The 17,710-nt window shown below is 41.3% G+C and overlaps 1 protein-coding gene across 1 annotated transcript in view; it reads left to right on the top strand.

Moving 5' to 3' along the window:
• Positions 1 to 17,203, top strand: part of TOGARAM2 (TOG array regulator of axonemal microtubules 2) — an 81,463-nt gene extending 64,260 nt beyond the window's left edge. Inside the window, exons 15-16 of the mRNA XM_044659596.1 lie at positions 3,188 to 3,274; positions 16,460 to 17,203. Of these exons, the coding sequence (XP_044515531.1) occupies positions 3,188 to 3,274; positions 16,460 to 16,716 (344 nt within the window). The 3' untranslated portion in view covers positions 16,717 to 17,203. The remainder of the gene's footprint in view (positions 1 to 3,187; positions 3,275 to 16,459) is intronic.
• The last annotated feature ends 507 nt before the right edge of the window (positions 17,204 to 17,710 follow it).

Genomic DNA, 17,710 nt, shown 5'->3' with positions numbered 1-17,710 from the left:
CTTCTCCTCCTTCTCCTCCTCCTCCTCCTCCTCCTCCTCCTCCTCCTCCCTCTCCTCCTCCTCTTTCTTCTTCTCCTTCTCCTCCTCCTCCTCCTCTTTCTTCCTCCTCCTCCTCCTCCTCCTCCTCTTTCTTTTTCTCCTTCTCCTTCTCCTCCTCCTCCTCTTTCTTCTCCTCCTTCTCCTTCTCCTCCTCCTTCTTTTAACTGGGACGTTCTCTTTCAGATTTTATACTAAATATTGACACTAAGTTATCGAGTCTAAGACAGAAGAGTGGTAAGGGCCAGGCAATTGAGCCTTAGTGACTTCCCCAAGGGCACACAACTAGGAAATATCTGAGTTCCTATATGAACCCAGGTGTTCCTGACTTCAAGCCTGGCTCTCTGGTTGCACCCTATCCGTCATTTTTCTTAATCTGCCTGGATTTCCCCTTTACTCTAGAGCAGGGGTCGGCAACGTATGGCTCTCGAGCCATATCTGGCTCTTTTGAGGGCCAGATATGGCTCTTTCTGCAGGAGCCATAAAGTCAATTTTTTTTTCAGGCGCTGTTACAGGAGCTCACACTGTGAGCACTGTACGGCTCTCACGAAATTACATTTTAAAAAATGTGGCATTTATGGCTCTCACGGCCAAAAAGGTTGCTGACGCCTGGGCTAGAGAATATATTGCTTTTCTATCTTTGCATCCCTAGCACCTAACACAGTGGCCAGTACAAAGAAAGTGTTTAGAAAATATGGAATGAAGTTGAACTGAAATGATAAAAAGGATATTGTCCTTGCTGTGATTGACTTGTAGATAGAATAATAGATCCCCCCACGGATGCCTAAAATTCCATCGTTCCTTTGGGCTAGTCATTTTCTCTCCTGTCTTCTTTTACAATGGCAGTGCTTTGCAGAGGTAACACTAGTAATTCCTTCCTGTCCTCTTTTCTGTGCTATAGGAATTATTAGAACCAAAAGAGGCAGAATGAGAGGGGGCACAGAAGAGGGGAGGGAGAAGACAGTGTCTTCTAAGACTTAACAGTTTTTCCTACAGCTACCCCTGGTCCCTGACCTCAGGGACCTTATTATACTTGAGGCTAAATTTAATATGAGGTAACTAAAGGGACACAATATATTGCTGTGGGAAAAACAATTACACGTCCTGAGAACTGAATTCTTGTTCTTAGGATGCAACTAACTTGCCGAGTGACTTCTATGGGGACAAGTGCCTTAGGGGCAGCTAGGTGGTGCAGTGGATAGAAATCTGGGCTTAAGAGTTAGGAGGGCCTGAGTTCAAATGTAACTATGTGACCTGGTTCTCTTAACACCAGCCTTCCTCAGTTTCTTCAACTGTAAAATGGGAATAGTAATAGCACTTATTTTCTAGTGTGGTTGTAAGGATCAAATGAGATTTATATATATAATATATGATATCATATTTATATTAAATTATTATAATCATATATAATTGTAGATATGTAATATATAAAATATATATGTGTTTTTTTTTAAACCCTTTCCTTCCATCTTGGAATCAATACTGTGCATTGGTTCCAAGGCAGAAGAGCAGTAAGGGCTAGGCAATGGGGGTCAAGTGACTTGCCTAAGGTCACATAGCTGGGAAGTGTCAAAGGCTAGATTTGAACCCAGGACCTCCCATCTCTAGGTCTGGCTCTCAATCCACTGAGCTACCCAGCTGCCCCCTATAATATATATGTTAAACCCTTATCTTCTGTCTTGAATCAATGCTAAGTATTGGTTCCAAGGTGGAAGAGTGATAAGGACTAGGCAATTGGAGTTAATTGACTTTCCCAAGGTCACATAGGCCAGTTTCTGAGGCCAGATTCAAACCCAGGACCTCCCATTTCTAGGTCTGGTGCTCTATCCACTGAACCACCTAGCTGCTCCTAAATGGCATAAAGCACTTAGCACAATGCTTGGCAAATAGTAGATGCTAATAAATGCTTATTTCTTTCCTTTCTTCCTGTGTAGGTCAATTTCTTAGTCTCAGTTTTTTCATTTTTAAGATGATCATAGAATTTTGGAAATTCTTCCTAAAGCTGGAGGGGATCTTATAGGCCATCTAGTCCAATCTACTCATTTTACATAAAGGCTCAGAGTAGTTGTCTGAACTGTCATCAGAGTAAGGAGATCCAGTGCAGAGCTGGAGACTCTTCTCCTACTCATGGTCTAAGGGATAGATACTGGGGCTCTGTGAGCTTTAGAGACTTGCCTGGGGCCACAAGCCTGGAACTTGGGTTCCCAGAACCTCTCTCCTTCTATACTATCCCTGGGGAAGGGGAAGAGAAGGTAAGGGAATGACCTTTTGTATAGCACCTATTATGGGCCAGAAATTTGCCAACACCCACCCCTCCCGTTCCTGCCTTTTTAAAAAAAATTATCTCATTTGATACAACGATCCTAGGAAATAGGTATTATTATTATTATTATTATCTCTATTTTTGCAGTTGAGGAAACTGAGGAAAACAGAGATTAAGTGACTTTCTCAGGGTCACCCAGTTTGCAAATATCTAAGACTAAGGGCAACTAGGTGGCTCAGTGGAAAGAGAGCTAGACCTGGAGATAGGAGGTCCTGGGTTCAAATCTGATCTCAGACATTTCCTAGCTATGTGACCCTGGGCAAGTCCCTGAACCCTCATTGCCTTAGCCCAGTGGTTCCCAAACTTTTTTGGCCTACCTCCCCCTTTCCAGAAAAAATATTATTTAGCCCCCTGGAAATTAAATTTTAAACAATTTTAATAGCAATTAATAGGAAAGATAAATGCACTTGTGGCCATTACCACCTTCCTGGATCGCTGCAGCACCCACCAGGGGGTGGTAGCGCCCACTTTGGGACTCACTGCCTTAGCCCATAAGACTCTTCTGCTTTGAAACAGATACTTGGTGTCTATTCTAAGGAAGAAGGTAATGTTAAAAAAAAGTCTAAGGTCAGTTTTGAACTCAGACCTTCTTGACTCCAGACTCAGGGCTCTCTTTACTGTGCCACCAGCTTCCTCTGGCCACTACCATCCCATGTGGGTAAATTTCCACTTCATTATATGAGGGGTTCCTTAGTGACCTAAAAGAATCCCTTTGGTTTCTCAAAAAGTGTCTTTTTCTATTAGTAGGTTCTTTATACTCTGGGGACAAAGTGCTCCAGAAACACAAGAAATTTTTATATTGTGACTATTTCTATCTATCTCTTTCAGACAATGTTTCCTTGCTACAAGCATTTTCAGGTCGACTTTGTTTCATGACTGGCCGAGCAACTTGTGAACTCACACAGCGTCTCGCAGGTAAGAAGCATCTGGTCTCGGGATAGGTTTTATATTCCCAGTTTTATGGCATTCTACTTTTTGTTGAAACATCCCTCCTATGATGCTTAAAAATGCCTGCCCTTTCTTTTCTAACTAAACTATCTATTCTTTAGTTTACTCTCTTTGTGAAATTATAAAACACACATTTCTCCAAACATTTCATCTTTTTGATGTATAAGTGCTTCCTGGTGGTGATTAAGGAAACTTGCTGACTTAGACTTAACCAAATTAAAAAAATATATATCTTTGATGTCTTTTTTAATATTATAGTCATTTCTGCATATACTTCTTCCCCCATTCCTGAGTTTTTCTCCTACTGCCTCTTCCCAGTGACTTTTTTCCTTGTAATAAAGCAAAACAGTTAAGAAAAGCTGCCCAACACCATGACGGTGTCTGGATGGTAGTATGTACCACATCTCACATATCCTTAGTTGCTCACATCACTGGCCAAAAGAAGGAAATGCATTTTTTCATTTTCTAAGACCAATATTGGGCATCATAATTACATGGCATTTGTTTTTTCTTATTTTTTTTAATTTACATTTTCTAAGTCTTTATGTATGCCATTTTACTGGTTCTGCAGATTTCCTCCTGCATCAGTTCATACAAGTCTTCCCATATTCTCTGAATTTCCCCTCTATGTCATATGTTGCAGTAAAATATCCACAGGATTTTCAGTTGTTTCCCAACGAATGGGTGTCTACTTTGTTTCTAGTTCTTTGCCACTTTGAAAGGTGCTACTACGAATGTTTTGGTATATATGAGACTGTTATTTTTCTGCCTTTGACTTCACTGAAATATGTAACTAGGAGTGGGATCTCCAAGGGCATTACTTAAATAATTCAAATGGTTTCCAGAATGGTTAGACTAATTTGTCCTTTCAACAACAGGATGTTAGATTAGCTACTTTTCTGTAGCTCCTCCAACAAGGACTATTTTCATCTTTTATTATCTTTATCAATTTATTTTGTGAGAGATAAGAACCTCACACTTGTTCTTATTTGTGCTTTCCTTATTTTTAGTGGTTTGAAACATTCTTACAGTTCTTCTTCTAGTAGCTATTTATTCAGATCTATTCTTGCCTGTTGGGGTATGCCTTACCGAAAATTGTACAGGGGCGGATGGGCACCATTTTCCACTATTCTTTTTGAGAATAGACTCTTGGAAAGCAGACATTCCTTGTCATGTCACCATGTTCCAATTTCAGCTGAGACAAACTGCCCCAAGTTTAGTTTCTTGCTTGCAGTAGAGATAGAAAGCAAGCTTGGAAGCATTTTACTCATGGACTGAAATGTGTTCACTAACCCAAGGGATCCTCTTTGCAGCCTGGTGCTATTTATTGATGGGATTAAGCTAGAGGAATTTGTTTTACCTGCCTTTCAGATTGAACACAGCACAATATTTGGCTCTTTGCTGTTGGATGGTGAGTGAAGTTATTAAGGGGAAACTGAATCCATCCCTTGTCCTTGTTTTCATGATCTTTATATCCTATTGTTGCACTGATCATTTTTACCCACTAACACACTTAAGGATATTAAAGTATAGGGAACTTCAGGGACCAATTAGTCTAGATCTAACAATTGACAAGCAAGGAAGTTGATTCTATGGAGGGCAAATGACTTGCCCAAGGTCACACAGAATATTGATTTTGTAAATATGGCTGAGTACATGGAGGGACATAATGTGTCAGAAGTCCAGAAAGGTAGGAAGGGGCTGGGTTGTGAAGAGTTGTAAATGCCAGAGGATTTATGTTTGATTCTAGAGGCAATAGGGAGCCACTGAAGATTACTGAATAGACAGGTGATGTGGCTGGACCTAGACATTTCATAAAACCACTTTGATATCTGTGGGGTGCTTGAGACAGGAAAACAAAACATATGGCTATTAAAAAAACCCTTATCTTCTGTATTAGAGTTGATACTAAGTATTGGTTCTAAGGCAGAAGAGTAGTAAAGACTAGGCAATGGGATTAAGTGACTTGCCCAAGGTCATACAACTAGGAAATATCTGAGCACAGATTTGAACCCAGGACTTCCCTTCCCTAGGCCTGACTCACTGAGCAACCTAGATGCCTTAACAGGAGGCTATTTAAATTTGGACAATCCTTGATGCAGGGTGCAGCTTAGGAAACAGAATATAATAATGGATAAATAGATTTATAAAACATCTGCAAAGAATTGAAATTATTCCATGGGAACTGTTGAGATAATCAAATGACAAAGTAAAAAGGGAAGGGGGCTGTGCCTAAGATAGAGCCTTAGACTACACCACAGTTAAAGGGAATGATGTGCATAAAAATCAACAAAGGAGATTGAGAAAGACTATTCAGACAGATAGGAGGAGAACCAAGAAAAGGAGTATCAAAAAACCCAGAGAGGAGAGAATATCCAGGAGGAGAGGGTAGTCAGCAGTGTCAAATGCTACAGAGAGGCCAAGAAGGATAAGGTTGGCTAGTTTAGCTGAACTGCTCCCCCCCACCCATCCTTCTTAGTCTCTCTTTTTTAAACTTTTATATTCTGTCTTGGAATTGATATAGAAGTATCAGTTCCAAAGCAGAAGAGTGATAAGGGCTAAGCATTGGGGTTAAGTGACTTGCCCAGGGTCACACAGCTAGAAAATGTCCGAGATCAGATTTGAACCCTGGCATTCAATCCATTAAGCCACCAAACTGCCCCTTTAATCTCTTTTTATAAGGGATGATGTTGGGGGAGACGAAGAATAGATTTGAAAAGAAAGGTGACACAAAAGCAAAAGAGACCATAACATTTTTTAAAAGAAAAAAAAAAAAACCAAGAAACATTTCATCATTAAAGAAGCTCTATAACCATGTTTATTGCCTGTTTCAGAACTCTCAACAGAAAAGATCTAGTGAGACCTGGTCCCCCTAAGCAGATGGGATAAGCTATCAGCCTTGATGCTGGTAGATCAAAGGAGCCAACTCATCCATTTTAGCGTGGGAAACCAGCTCGTTTCCAGCTGTGGGTTGATGCCCATCCACATTGTGATAACGATTCCATCTCTGGCTCACAGAGCCTGTATCTCTGCATTAGACACCATTCTTGCTGCTTCTGCCCCATGCTTACTAATTTGTTTGCCTAGGTCCTAATCCCTTCTTGCCCAGACCCCTTAAAGCTCCATGTCATTCAGATCCCTTCCTCCCTAGTCTACCCTCTGGACCTCAGTCACCCCGCATCTAGAGACTCTAGGATTTGTGTCTGCTTAGGATGGAAGGTTTACTCCTAGCTGTTCTTCCTTGACATTGATAAATCCTCTGGACTTGACTACTGGCCCAGCTAATCTGGAGCATCTGCAAAGCCCTGTTCTTGTCCCGGGCTTCTCAAACCCTGTGGTCTCAAAAAGGCAGTGGCAGTGATTTGGGGGCATTCCTGGGGGATGACAGAAATAGGTGGAACAGAGAGGGAGAGCAGTTGTTCTACACAAGGCTACTCGCCTTCAGATTAGATGCACTGATCCCTCTTTTGGGGGCTTTCTTTTCTGACCTTATGCAGACAATCTGCTTCAGTCTAGGAAGAGGTGATCATCATTTCCTTTAATCCTTGAACTTTATTGTAATTTTTTCTATCCTGTTCCAAAAAACGAAAAATGACAGCTGTTTCTCCCCCTGAAGCCACTCTTCATTAAGTTCAGTGCTAGCCATGGGCAGAGGAGATGGTAATTTCTACTGACACAGAGAGATGGCCAATAAAAGCTTGGCTTAATAGGAGTAAATCTCTTGCTAATTACCCCCAGCTACATTTAAGCCCGAGCTTAATGGGCCTTTCTCCAACATGATGGCTCCCAGGAGGGCATCTGCAGTCTCAGTCAGCTAGAAAGACCACTGACAGCCAATTCCGACAATCACGGCGCTCGGTTCGGAGTTGGCTTGCCTCCCTCTCTTTCAGCAAAGAAAATAAGATCAGAAATGGAAGCCTGGGTTCTGGAAGGAAAAGGGTGGGTGGCAGGGATGGCACCTGTCATTGGAATAGAAGGGCAGCAGATGACTCTTCTTCCAGTCTGAGATGCAGTCCCATAACTGAGTTTGGGAGGAGCTCGCCTTCTCCAGTGGACAGAGGCGTGCCAATGAGTACGAGTGATTTTGGGGTGAGCATTGATCTGCAGAGACAGGGAATAAGCACTTGTCACTGTCTTAGGTGGAGACAGGATTCATCCACATGTCTCTGATTGCCTTCTAGTGCCAGTATTGGTGGGTTGCTCTGTGACTGCTCCAAGGAAAGCTGATCCTAGAAGTCCAGCCCCAAGAGCAGCATTTCTTTGGGTGTTTACTGCTTGCTGATGCTTTCTGTCCTGAGTTCTTTTGGGATCTCTTTTTTTTTGGTCCCTGATTACCTTACCTCTCATAATTCCAACTTCTTTGGGATTGACTGCTTCCTTTTCTGGATCTGTGGTATCCATCAGCCCCTTCCTCCTTAGCCGAACTTCTGTTCCCAGGTGCCTTCTGGTCAGTCCTATTGCTTTGTTGTCCATGGACTGAACTTCTGGGTCTGGAGTCAGAGAACTTTGGTCCTAATTCCAATGACTATTCTCAACTGTAATCTTGGATAAGTCACTGAAGTTATCTGAGGCACAATTTCCTTATCTGAAGAATGAGGGGCCTTTGAGGTTCTTTCCAGTTCTAGAACTATGATTCTCTGATCTAAGAAATACAGCATTGGGGCAGCTGGGTGGCTCAGTGGATTGAGAGCTAGGCCTTGAGATGGGAGGTCCTGGGTTCAAATTTGACCTCAGATACTTCCTAGCTGTGTGACCCTGGGCAAGTCACTGAACCTCCATTACCTAACCCTTACTGCTCTTCTGCCTTGGAACCAATACTTAGTATTGATTCTAAGATGGAAGGTTAAAAAAAAAGTAAATACAGTACACCAAACAGGGCATATAGTAATCACCTATCAAATATTACTTATTGTTTATATCTGTCTCCATTAGTTCCTCATCTCCCAGCTGGGCTGGCCATCCATTGTGGACAGGGCTAGGCCACTTAGGAATATAATTGTATAATTTCATATGTCTCTATAAGGACATAACTTCTACACTTACCTGATGGCAGAGGGAGCAGGTGACCAGAGTTTGTCATCCTTGCCTAATAGCCTGGCATGCTGAGAACATCCCTGAGCAGTTTTGTGGACACCGTCCCATCCTGGTACATAGTTGCCTGTGCCTCATCCAAGATCAGCTCACAGAAGAGAGGTGACAAAGCAATTATAGAGCCATTAGCCTTTTCTTTATCCTGGCACTGGTGATTGGGCCAGAGCAGTATGGAACCATTTGGCTGTGAGCAAATATTTGCCCCACTGGGTTCATCTGGACCTACCTACCTGGAAGCTGCATCCTACCTGATGCGATGGAGAGAGCTGGCAAATAACAGGTCAGGTTTTTGCCAACCACCAACTGGCTGGTCTTTGAAAATCATCATGACCTGAGGCAGGCATCTGATAAATGAAGTCTCACAATCTGGAGGTCTGAGCGTAAAAGATTCCTTCTGTCCCTTATTTGACCCAGGGAGACAACTCCAGGGAGAACAAAACCCCGTTATCCCATTCTCTCTCTCTCTCTCTCTCTCTCTCTCTCTCTCTCTCTCTCTCTCTCTCTCTCTCTCTCTCTCTCTCTCTCTCTCTCTGTTTGCAAATAGCTTTGAGTGACTAGTCTTGCCCTGTTGGACCTTTCCTAGAATTCCAATTACCTTCAACTTATCCTTAAAGGTATATTTTTTTCTCATTATTTCTCAGTGTTCTTTGCAGCTAGGTGGCACAGTGGATAGAGTGTTGGGTTTGGAGTCAGGAACACCTGACTTTAAATACAGATTCAGACCTTTCCTAGCTGTATGACCCTGGGCAAGTCACATAAGCTTTCCTCAATTGTAAAATGGTTGAGCGTTGCTCAGCCAGGATTTTTGTGAGGATAAAAGAGATAAAATCTGCAAAATGTTTAGTGCCAGTGCCTGGCACGTAGATGATACTATATAAATCTTATTCCTCTTTTTTTCTTAGTTAATTCCCAGATCTATCCCTTTACTCCTTCTTTCCATCTTCCAAAATAATAAATGAATCACTAAGCATTTATTTATTATGTTGTAAACTGTAGGAGATAGGGGTTGTATAGAGAATGATCAGATCAGTCTCTATCCTCAGGGAGCGTACAGTCTACCTGGGATGCATAGTAGGAAGACCCCTGGAACAAGAGGCAGGAAGCCTGGCATCTTGTCTTTCCTTTCCTGCTAACTTGCTATGTAACTTTGAACAAGTCACTTCTCTCTTTTGAGTTTCAGTTCCGTCATCTGAAAAATGAAGAGGTTGGACTAAGTAATCTCTACAGTCCTTTCTAATTTTAACATTCTATAATTCTGACCAATAAGTCAATATTAATTACCAGTGGGGAGACTAGACACATCTAATTAGAGAACCACCAGTATACAAGATAGTGTATGTTAAGTGTGAAATGAATATTACAGAGAATTATTAGGTTTCAGCATAAGTGAGTATTGTACTTTGCCAAAGGCTTTTTATTCAACTATTGATATCAATAAATAATACAATTTGGAATTTTTTAATATGATTAATTATGTTGGTTATTGTCCTAATGTAGAACTACCCTATGTCCCATGTAGATCTTAAATTTTGTCTAATGAATGATTTATTGAATATATTGCTATGGTGGGTTTTTTTGGTCTAGGATCTTATTTAAATTTAAATTTCATCAATATTCAGTAGTGATATTGGTCTCTAGTTCTCACTCTTTGTTTTATCCTTCTCTAGGATTCCAGAGGCAAGAGAGTGAGCTCAATGGGGAAATGAGGGGGGAATAGTAGGGAGGAAAGCATTTGGGGAAAGACAGGATTTGACCTTAGCTTTGGCCCAAAGGTCCATCTTTTCAGATAGACAAAAAAAACCACAGTACCTGGCACATAGTACGTACCTTATAAATGCTTATTGAATGAATAGGGAGGACATACTGGTAAAGAGAACATTGTAATGAAAGGTGGAGAGCTAGAAATGTGTAAGGAGTTTGAGAGATGGTGAGTGGATTGGTCTGACTAGAGGGGAAGATTTCTTACAGGGAGGAAGAATTGAGACAGGCGTTCAGAAGGAAAGAGTCTCTCAGGGAGACCATTTACAAAAGAAGGATTGAGAAGAAAGGGTGACTGAATGACTGTGTGGACACAAGAGAGAAGAAAGAGTTAAGGATAATTCAAAGGTGCCGTTCTCGAGTGATAGAAAAATGATAGGACCATTGACAGGAAGAGGGAAGTCAGGAGGAGGAACTGATTCAAGAAGCTGGTGATGATTTCAAATTTAAGACATGTCAAGTTTCAAGTGATGGCAAGACTTCCAAATGGAGGCATCCATCACTAATGTGGAAACCAAGGACTATAGCTCAGAGCTGGTAAGAAAGAGAGCCCTCCACTGAGAGTGGTAGCCAAAGCTACTCTCATTTTTCTTTTATATCATTCTTTCCTATTCCTTATCTCTCCTCCACTTCTTCTTTGTCTTTGGCATGACCTCCAATCCTTCCACTTCTCAGGACTTTCCCAGGATATCACTTCTATTAACATTTCTCTCTTATAATCTACTCCTTGGTACACCAGTTGAACTCTATTATTCTGTACTTTGGAATAATTTTCTCCCATACTCTTACAGCTGCTCATATCTTGCCAAACCCTAACCCTGGTTTACTCTCACTGCTTGCCTCTTTCACTCTCTTATTTAGATGCTGTTGAATGGAATTATAGTAAGTCACATCCATCTTGACTGGGTCCACTTTAGATTTGTTATCCATTGTCAACTGGGCCCTTCACTATATCAAGATAATAGTGCTTTTGATCTTCTCTAATTGAAAAAGGAATTCCACACTGAATATTCCAAAGCTTCTCTTCCCTATCCTTCCATGGCATCCTCTTTTTACTACCTTATCATTTGAGGTCATCCCTTCATCAACTTCAAAGCTATTCAACATAAACTTCTCTTTATGTTGTTCTCCTTATCTCAAAAGCACTGAACCCTTTCTTACAACCCCTTTACACTATCCCCCTTATTTCATTTTTGCACCAATGTCTCATGAAAATATAGTCCTCTTCACTAAGTTTTTAATATGTAAAAAATCCTTATCTTCCATCTTAGAATCAATACTGTGTATTGATGCCAAGGCAGAAGCAATTGGGCTAGACAATTGGGGTTAAGTGACTTGTCCAGGGTCACACAGCTAGAAATGTTTGAGGTCAGATTGAATCCCAGGACCTCTTGTCTCTAGACCTGGCTCACAATTCACTGAGCTACCTAGCTTCCCCCTTTATATGTACTCTTGATCCCATATCCTTTTATCTTTTCCAATATATTCCTCTCCACTCTAATCTTAATTCTCTCCCTGTTTAATAGTTTCTTCTTTGCCTTCTACTCATGTCTCCTTTATCTTCAAAAATCCATAACTTGATTTTATCACATCAACTACTCCTATATCTCTCCTCTCTTCCTTTTCCAAACATAAAAAAAACAACTTTCTATACTCAGTTCTTCTTCCATTCTCTCATTCTCTTTTAAATCTGCAATCTGGATTTTGACCTCATCACTCAACTGAAGCCATCCTCTCCAAAGTTATCAGTGATCTATTCATTGCCAAATCTAGGACCCTCTTCTCTGTTCTCATCTCTCTTGACATTTGGCACAATTGACCAACCTGTCTTGGAAACTCTTTGCTCTGGGTTTTGTGATACGCCTCTCTCTTGGGACTCTTTCCACCTGTCTGACTACCTCTTCTCAGCTCTCCTTTGCTGGCTCATCATCTGCATCACTTCATTTAACTGTAGACAGACCTTAAATGTTTGCCCTATTCCCTTGTCTCTTTTCTCTCTATGGTCTCTCACGTGGCAACCTCATCAACTCCTTTGGATTCAAACCCTATTTCTATGCATGACTCCCAAATCTATATGCTTAGTTCTAATATCTTTCCTGAGCTCTAGTACCACATCACTAACTTTCTGTTGGGCATTTCAAGGTTGAGCCCTGCAGGCATTTAAAAGTTAATATGTCTAAAGCAGAACTCATTATCTTTCTCCACAAACTCTTTGAAGTCACAGAAAGCAGTCTTAGAATCTTAGCATTCTCGAACCTCAGAGCTGGAAAGGCATCTGTAATGTGAGGTGGCTAACAGAAACTTTTTGCTTCTGTAATTTCAAATGGTCACAAAAAGTCAGTTAAAGATCTTAGAATCTTCAGAAAGTCAGTTAGAACTTGAAGCTATAAATAGAGGTGAAGTTCCACCTGACAGGGCTTTTGCCTTCTGGCTTTCACTGTGGCTGGAGGCTTTTGCTTTGGCTTAGCCTGTTGGCTTTGGCCTTTTGGCTTGGCTTTGGCCTAATTGTTTTGGCCTTGGCCTGTGCTTATTTTGTCTTGGGAAATTTAAACCTATCTCATTTCTCTGGACCTCTCCCTGATCTCTCCATCTATATCCCTCCTCTTCCCCTGAATTTCCTTTGGACCTTGGGTGGAAGGGAGGGCTTGGTGATTGGACATTGTGGGTTTAGTTTCTATAGACAAGTAGAGTATCCTCAAGTAAGTTACCCTTAGTTTTAGTGATTTAATGAGGACTTTACTTAAAAGGGAGTCAAATCTTCCTGACTGGGAGAGCCAGACTCTCTCTCTGTCTAAATCTCTCCGCGACCCATCCCCCACCCTCACCTCTCTCCCTAGCAGCAGTTAGAAAACCTGAACCTCTTTCCCTCTGATTAACCTCAGATTAATAAATCCCCTTGTTACCTACTCAAAGCCTCTGGTGAATCATTGTATTGAAGATTAAGGCAAGGTCTAAAGAGAGAAGGAATCGTTTTCTTGATTCTTGAGGAGAACTTCGGGCATCCATCTTGGGAGGAAGTACCTACCTGAGACTTCCTGCAGCCATCACTTTGACTGGCAGGGAGAAGCCCTTTTGACTCCTCCCTGAGGGACTTTAGAAATTAACAAGAGAAATCCTCCACCCAAACCTAAACATTTCTGACTGGCCTAAACTCCTTTACATCATAGGGATACCTTATCTATTTGAAGGGTCTAGCCTGTTTCCCCAATATCCTCTGTCTCTAGCCTCTATGAATAAACCTGTTTGAGTTGTCCTCTCCTACATACCCCATTTCCCTTATCTCCTATATACCTCCCCTTCCCTTCATTCCTTTCCAATCACCTTATAATCACCTATATCCCCATTATCCTTCCTCACACCCAAATTGCCTCGAGACCCACTTAGTACTTTTTATAACATATCTGATTAGTGGGAACTCTAGTTCAATCATCCCTATGCATTAATTCTCTGGCAAATGTTCCTCTAACTTCTACTTGGACACCTTCAGTGAGAAGAGAATTCATTACTTCCCTAGTTAGCTCATCCTATTATGGGACAATTCTGACTGTTAAGGGCAAGACTATCCATCCAGTCACCCAGGTTTGCAATCTTGGTGTCATCCTAAACTCTTCATTTTTAGTCACTCCACATATCACATCAGTTTTGGCTTTGTCTTATCTTCATCTAGGTCTTCTCCACCATATTTTCATACCATTTGTATCCTCAGCACTTAGCATAGTGCCTGGCCCATAGTGAGAACTTAATAAATGCTCTATCATCTATCTCTATCTATCTGTCTGTCTGTCTGTCTGTCTGTCTGTCTATCCATCCATTCATCCATCCATCCATCTGCCTTTCTGCCTATCCATCTGTCTATGTATGTATGTATGTATGTATGTATGTATGTATCTATCAATCTACCTGTTTGTCTAGCCATCCATCCAACTGTCTATCCATCCATCCATTTATCCATCCATTCATCTATCTGCCTTTCTGCCTATCCACCTGCCTATCCATCCATCCATCCATCCATCCATCCATCCATCCATCCGTCCATCCATTTATCCATTTATCCATCCATTCATATATCCATCCATTCATCTGTCCATCCATCTGCCTTTCTGCCTATCCATCTGTCTATCCATCTGTCTGTCTGTCTGTCTATCTATCTATCTATCTATCTATCTATCTATCTATCTATCTATCTCTGTCTTTCTATCTTCTATCTATTTCTGTCTGTCTGTTTGTCTCTCTTTCTTTCAGGAGCAGGTGCTAAAAAATAAGCCTCTTGCTATGATATCGTTACCATCTCTGGACCTTTCCTTTTAACCAGTGGGACCTGATAATCACAGAGACCACTGAAAATCCTAGTCATAATAGACCCCGAGAGAGTAACATAATTTGCCCAAGGGCACAGAGTTAGTTAGATTAAAGTTTCATTTAACTTAACAAGTACATATTAATAACCTGCAACGTGCAAGATGCTAAGGACATAAATAAAAGGATAAAAATGGAAAATGGTTCCTATCCTAAATGAGTTTTTTTTATTTTTTATTTTTATTTTTATTTTTTTTATTTTAAACCCTTAACTTCTGTGTATTGACTTATAGGTGGAAGAGTGGTAAGGGTAGGCAATGGGGGTCAAGTGACTTGCTCATGGTCACACAGCTGGGAAGTGTCTGAGGCCAGATTTGAACCTAGGACCTCCCGTCTCTAGGCCTGGCTCTCAATCCACTGAGCTACCCAGCTGCTCCCCCCAAATGAGTTTTTAACATATAACCTTCGATACATCAGTCTCTTTCTTCTCTTTGAATACTCTCTCCTTCTCTAGGTTTTTGGGAACCATCTCTCTTGGTTTATATCCTACGTATTTGCCCTCTTTTTCTCAATCTCTTTTGCTGAATAGGTCATGCTTGGGTGTCCCCTAAACCTCTATCCTGGGCTTCCTTTTTTTTCTTCTTCCATATTATTTTGTTAATCAACTCCCATAAATCTATTTCCTCTTTATACAGATGGTTCTAAAATTTATTTTTCCAGTCCTAATTTCTCTCCTAACATACAGTCTCACATCACAAACTATCTATTAGATATCTTTTTTTAAACCCTTACCTTGTTTTAGAATTGATCTAAGTATTGATTCTGAGGTGAAAGAGCAGAAAGGGCTAGGCAACTGGAGTTAAGTGACTTGTCCACAAAAGTGAGACCACATTTGACCCCAGGTCCTCCTGACTCCAGGCCTGGCTCTCTATCTGCTGAGTGACCTAGCTGTTACACTGCACCATGTACCCTGTGAGCCCGTCGTACCAGTCCCCTCGCTATTCCTCTAACAAGACACCCTGTCTCCCAACTCCCACTGACTGTCACCCATGCCAGGAATTCTCTCCTCCCTTGTTGCTGCCTCCTGGCTTCCTAGCTTTCTTCTTAGCTGATATCCTGCCTTCTCTGAGAAGTCTTCCCAGTCTTCCTTAATGCTAGTCCCCTTTCTCTATAATTCTCTCCAATTTATCCTTGGAGGAATGTGCAGATATCTTGTTTGTTCATACTTGCTTGCGTACTATGTCACCCATTAGGTTTCCTTGAGAGCAGCGATTATTATTATTCTTTTTTTTGCCCTTTGACGCATCCCTCACACTTAGTACAGCATCTGGTACATAGTAGGCACTTACTAAGAGTTTTTGTTTTGATAACTTATTGGGGAGGGGCATACCAGGCAAACAGATAAGTTAAATACAAGTTAAATTGAGGAGGGCAATACTTTAACAACTGAGACTGGAAGGAAATCAGGAAAAGCTTTGCTTTAGAGATTTGGCCTTGAGGAAAGAGAAAGATTCTAATTTGAGGAAGCAGCACTTTTGAGCCTGGGGATATCGAGGTGAGAGAAGAAATACTGAGTCTGTATAACAGCTAGAAGCTCAGTATGGCTGGAACACTGAGTGGACAAAGGGGAATCATGTGAAATGAGCCTTAAAAAGGGATGCCAGACCCAGACTGTGTAGGGATATTGTAGTTGGGCCCTCAACAAGCCAGATTGTGTCTTTTCCTCAACTGCTCCTTTCATTTTTCCAGGTCACCAAGTATATCCTGATTACTCTTGTATCCCAGGTTTCCTGATTGTGCTGACATGTGTTGAGATCAGAGGTGGTGCATGGAATTGGGACAGTGGGGGGAGGATGGTGCAGTGGTCAGCTTGATCCCACAACACAGGCTGTCACTGTTGGCATAGCTGACTCGTTTTGGCTCACTGGCAGCTGACATATAATATGGGATGCAGGAGGGGGAGATGATTTGTGACTCGGGTTGTTTTTGGTCTTCTTTGCCCCGCAGGGATCGTGACTTCAATCTATTCCCAGAAGCCTCAAGCTGTGGAACGATACATCCTCCCCGTTCTCTGGTACTTCCTGAACAACATGATTGGGAATGGGGTCCTGCCAGGGCACAGCGGCAACGTCCGCCCTGTGGTGTGTCAACTGATCAAGAGCCTCTATGAACAAATGGGATCTCGTCTGCAAGGATGTGCTGCTGGACAGCCAAAGCAAGTCAGGAAGATGCTCCAGGAGTTCATTGACTCAAAGTTTCAGTGAAAATGGAATAGGGATAAGGGCTGGGAACTGGTGGGGGGAAAAAGAAGAACTGCTCCCCCTTCCCCCCCACTTTTAGATCATTGACAGCTCGAGAACTTTCAGCAGGATAATACATGGATCTGAGATGGGCAATTATTTTTTTAACTCTTTTTTTTTTCAGATGGAAGAATACTGATAGAATAGGCTTATAGAGTTTCAGATGTATATAGTTTATTTTGAGGTAGAATTAAAAAAAACGCCTATTTTTCTAAGGTTTTATTTTCTTGCACTCTTTTGTCCCCAGAGAAGTTTAAACGGGTATTTTTTATAGTAAGCAAAACCAGAAACAAAAACCAAAAAACAAAAAACAAAACCAAAAAACAAAAAACAAAACCCAAAACAAAAGTAAACCCAACCACGATCAATTGTGAGTTATTTTCTGATGGTGTTAAAAAGGAAAGAAAAGGCAGAACATTATTTATATACATCATAGTCTGTCCATTTGCAGATTGACTGACCCATCTGTGAATGCTTAGATTATTTATACTCAAATGGGCAGAACCTCTTAGAGATGTCTAAGACCATTAGGAAATGTAAGGATCAATTTGAGATAAACTGAATAAATAGATGGGGTGAGTTGGGGTCTAGTTCTTTTGTAGTCATCTTTGACTACAGTAGTTATCACACTACCCTTTGTAGTCATCTAAAGAAAATCCTTCTAATCTAAAGAATCTGCCAATGGGCTCATTCTGTTGTGGTTCCCCACCTTTTCTTTCTTATCGTAAATAAGAGCTAACTTGATATTTGCATCATAGACCTATTTCTGAGTGTGTCTGAGGATTTGGGTTTTTTGGAAGATTTCGAGTGGCCCTAAATGATGTCCCACATTTAGGTAGGGTTCTTCTGGTTGTTCTCTTGCATAGATGTATAGGTTTTTATTATATGGACTGTAGCATGGGATGGGGAAGAAATATGAGAAAGAAGACGGGTCTTAGATGAAAAGAACTAGGATTTC

The sequence above is a fragment of the Gracilinanus agilis genome, chromosome 2, assembly GCF_016433145.1.
Source record: "Gracilinanus agilis isolate LMUSP501 chromosome 2, AgileGrace, whole genome shotgun sequence".
Taxonomy (NCBI): Eukaryota; Metazoa; Chordata; class Mammalia; order Didelphimorphia; family Didelphidae; genus Gracilinanus; species Gracilinanus agilis.
This window is presented reverse-complemented; position numbering and strand designations above follow the sequence as displayed.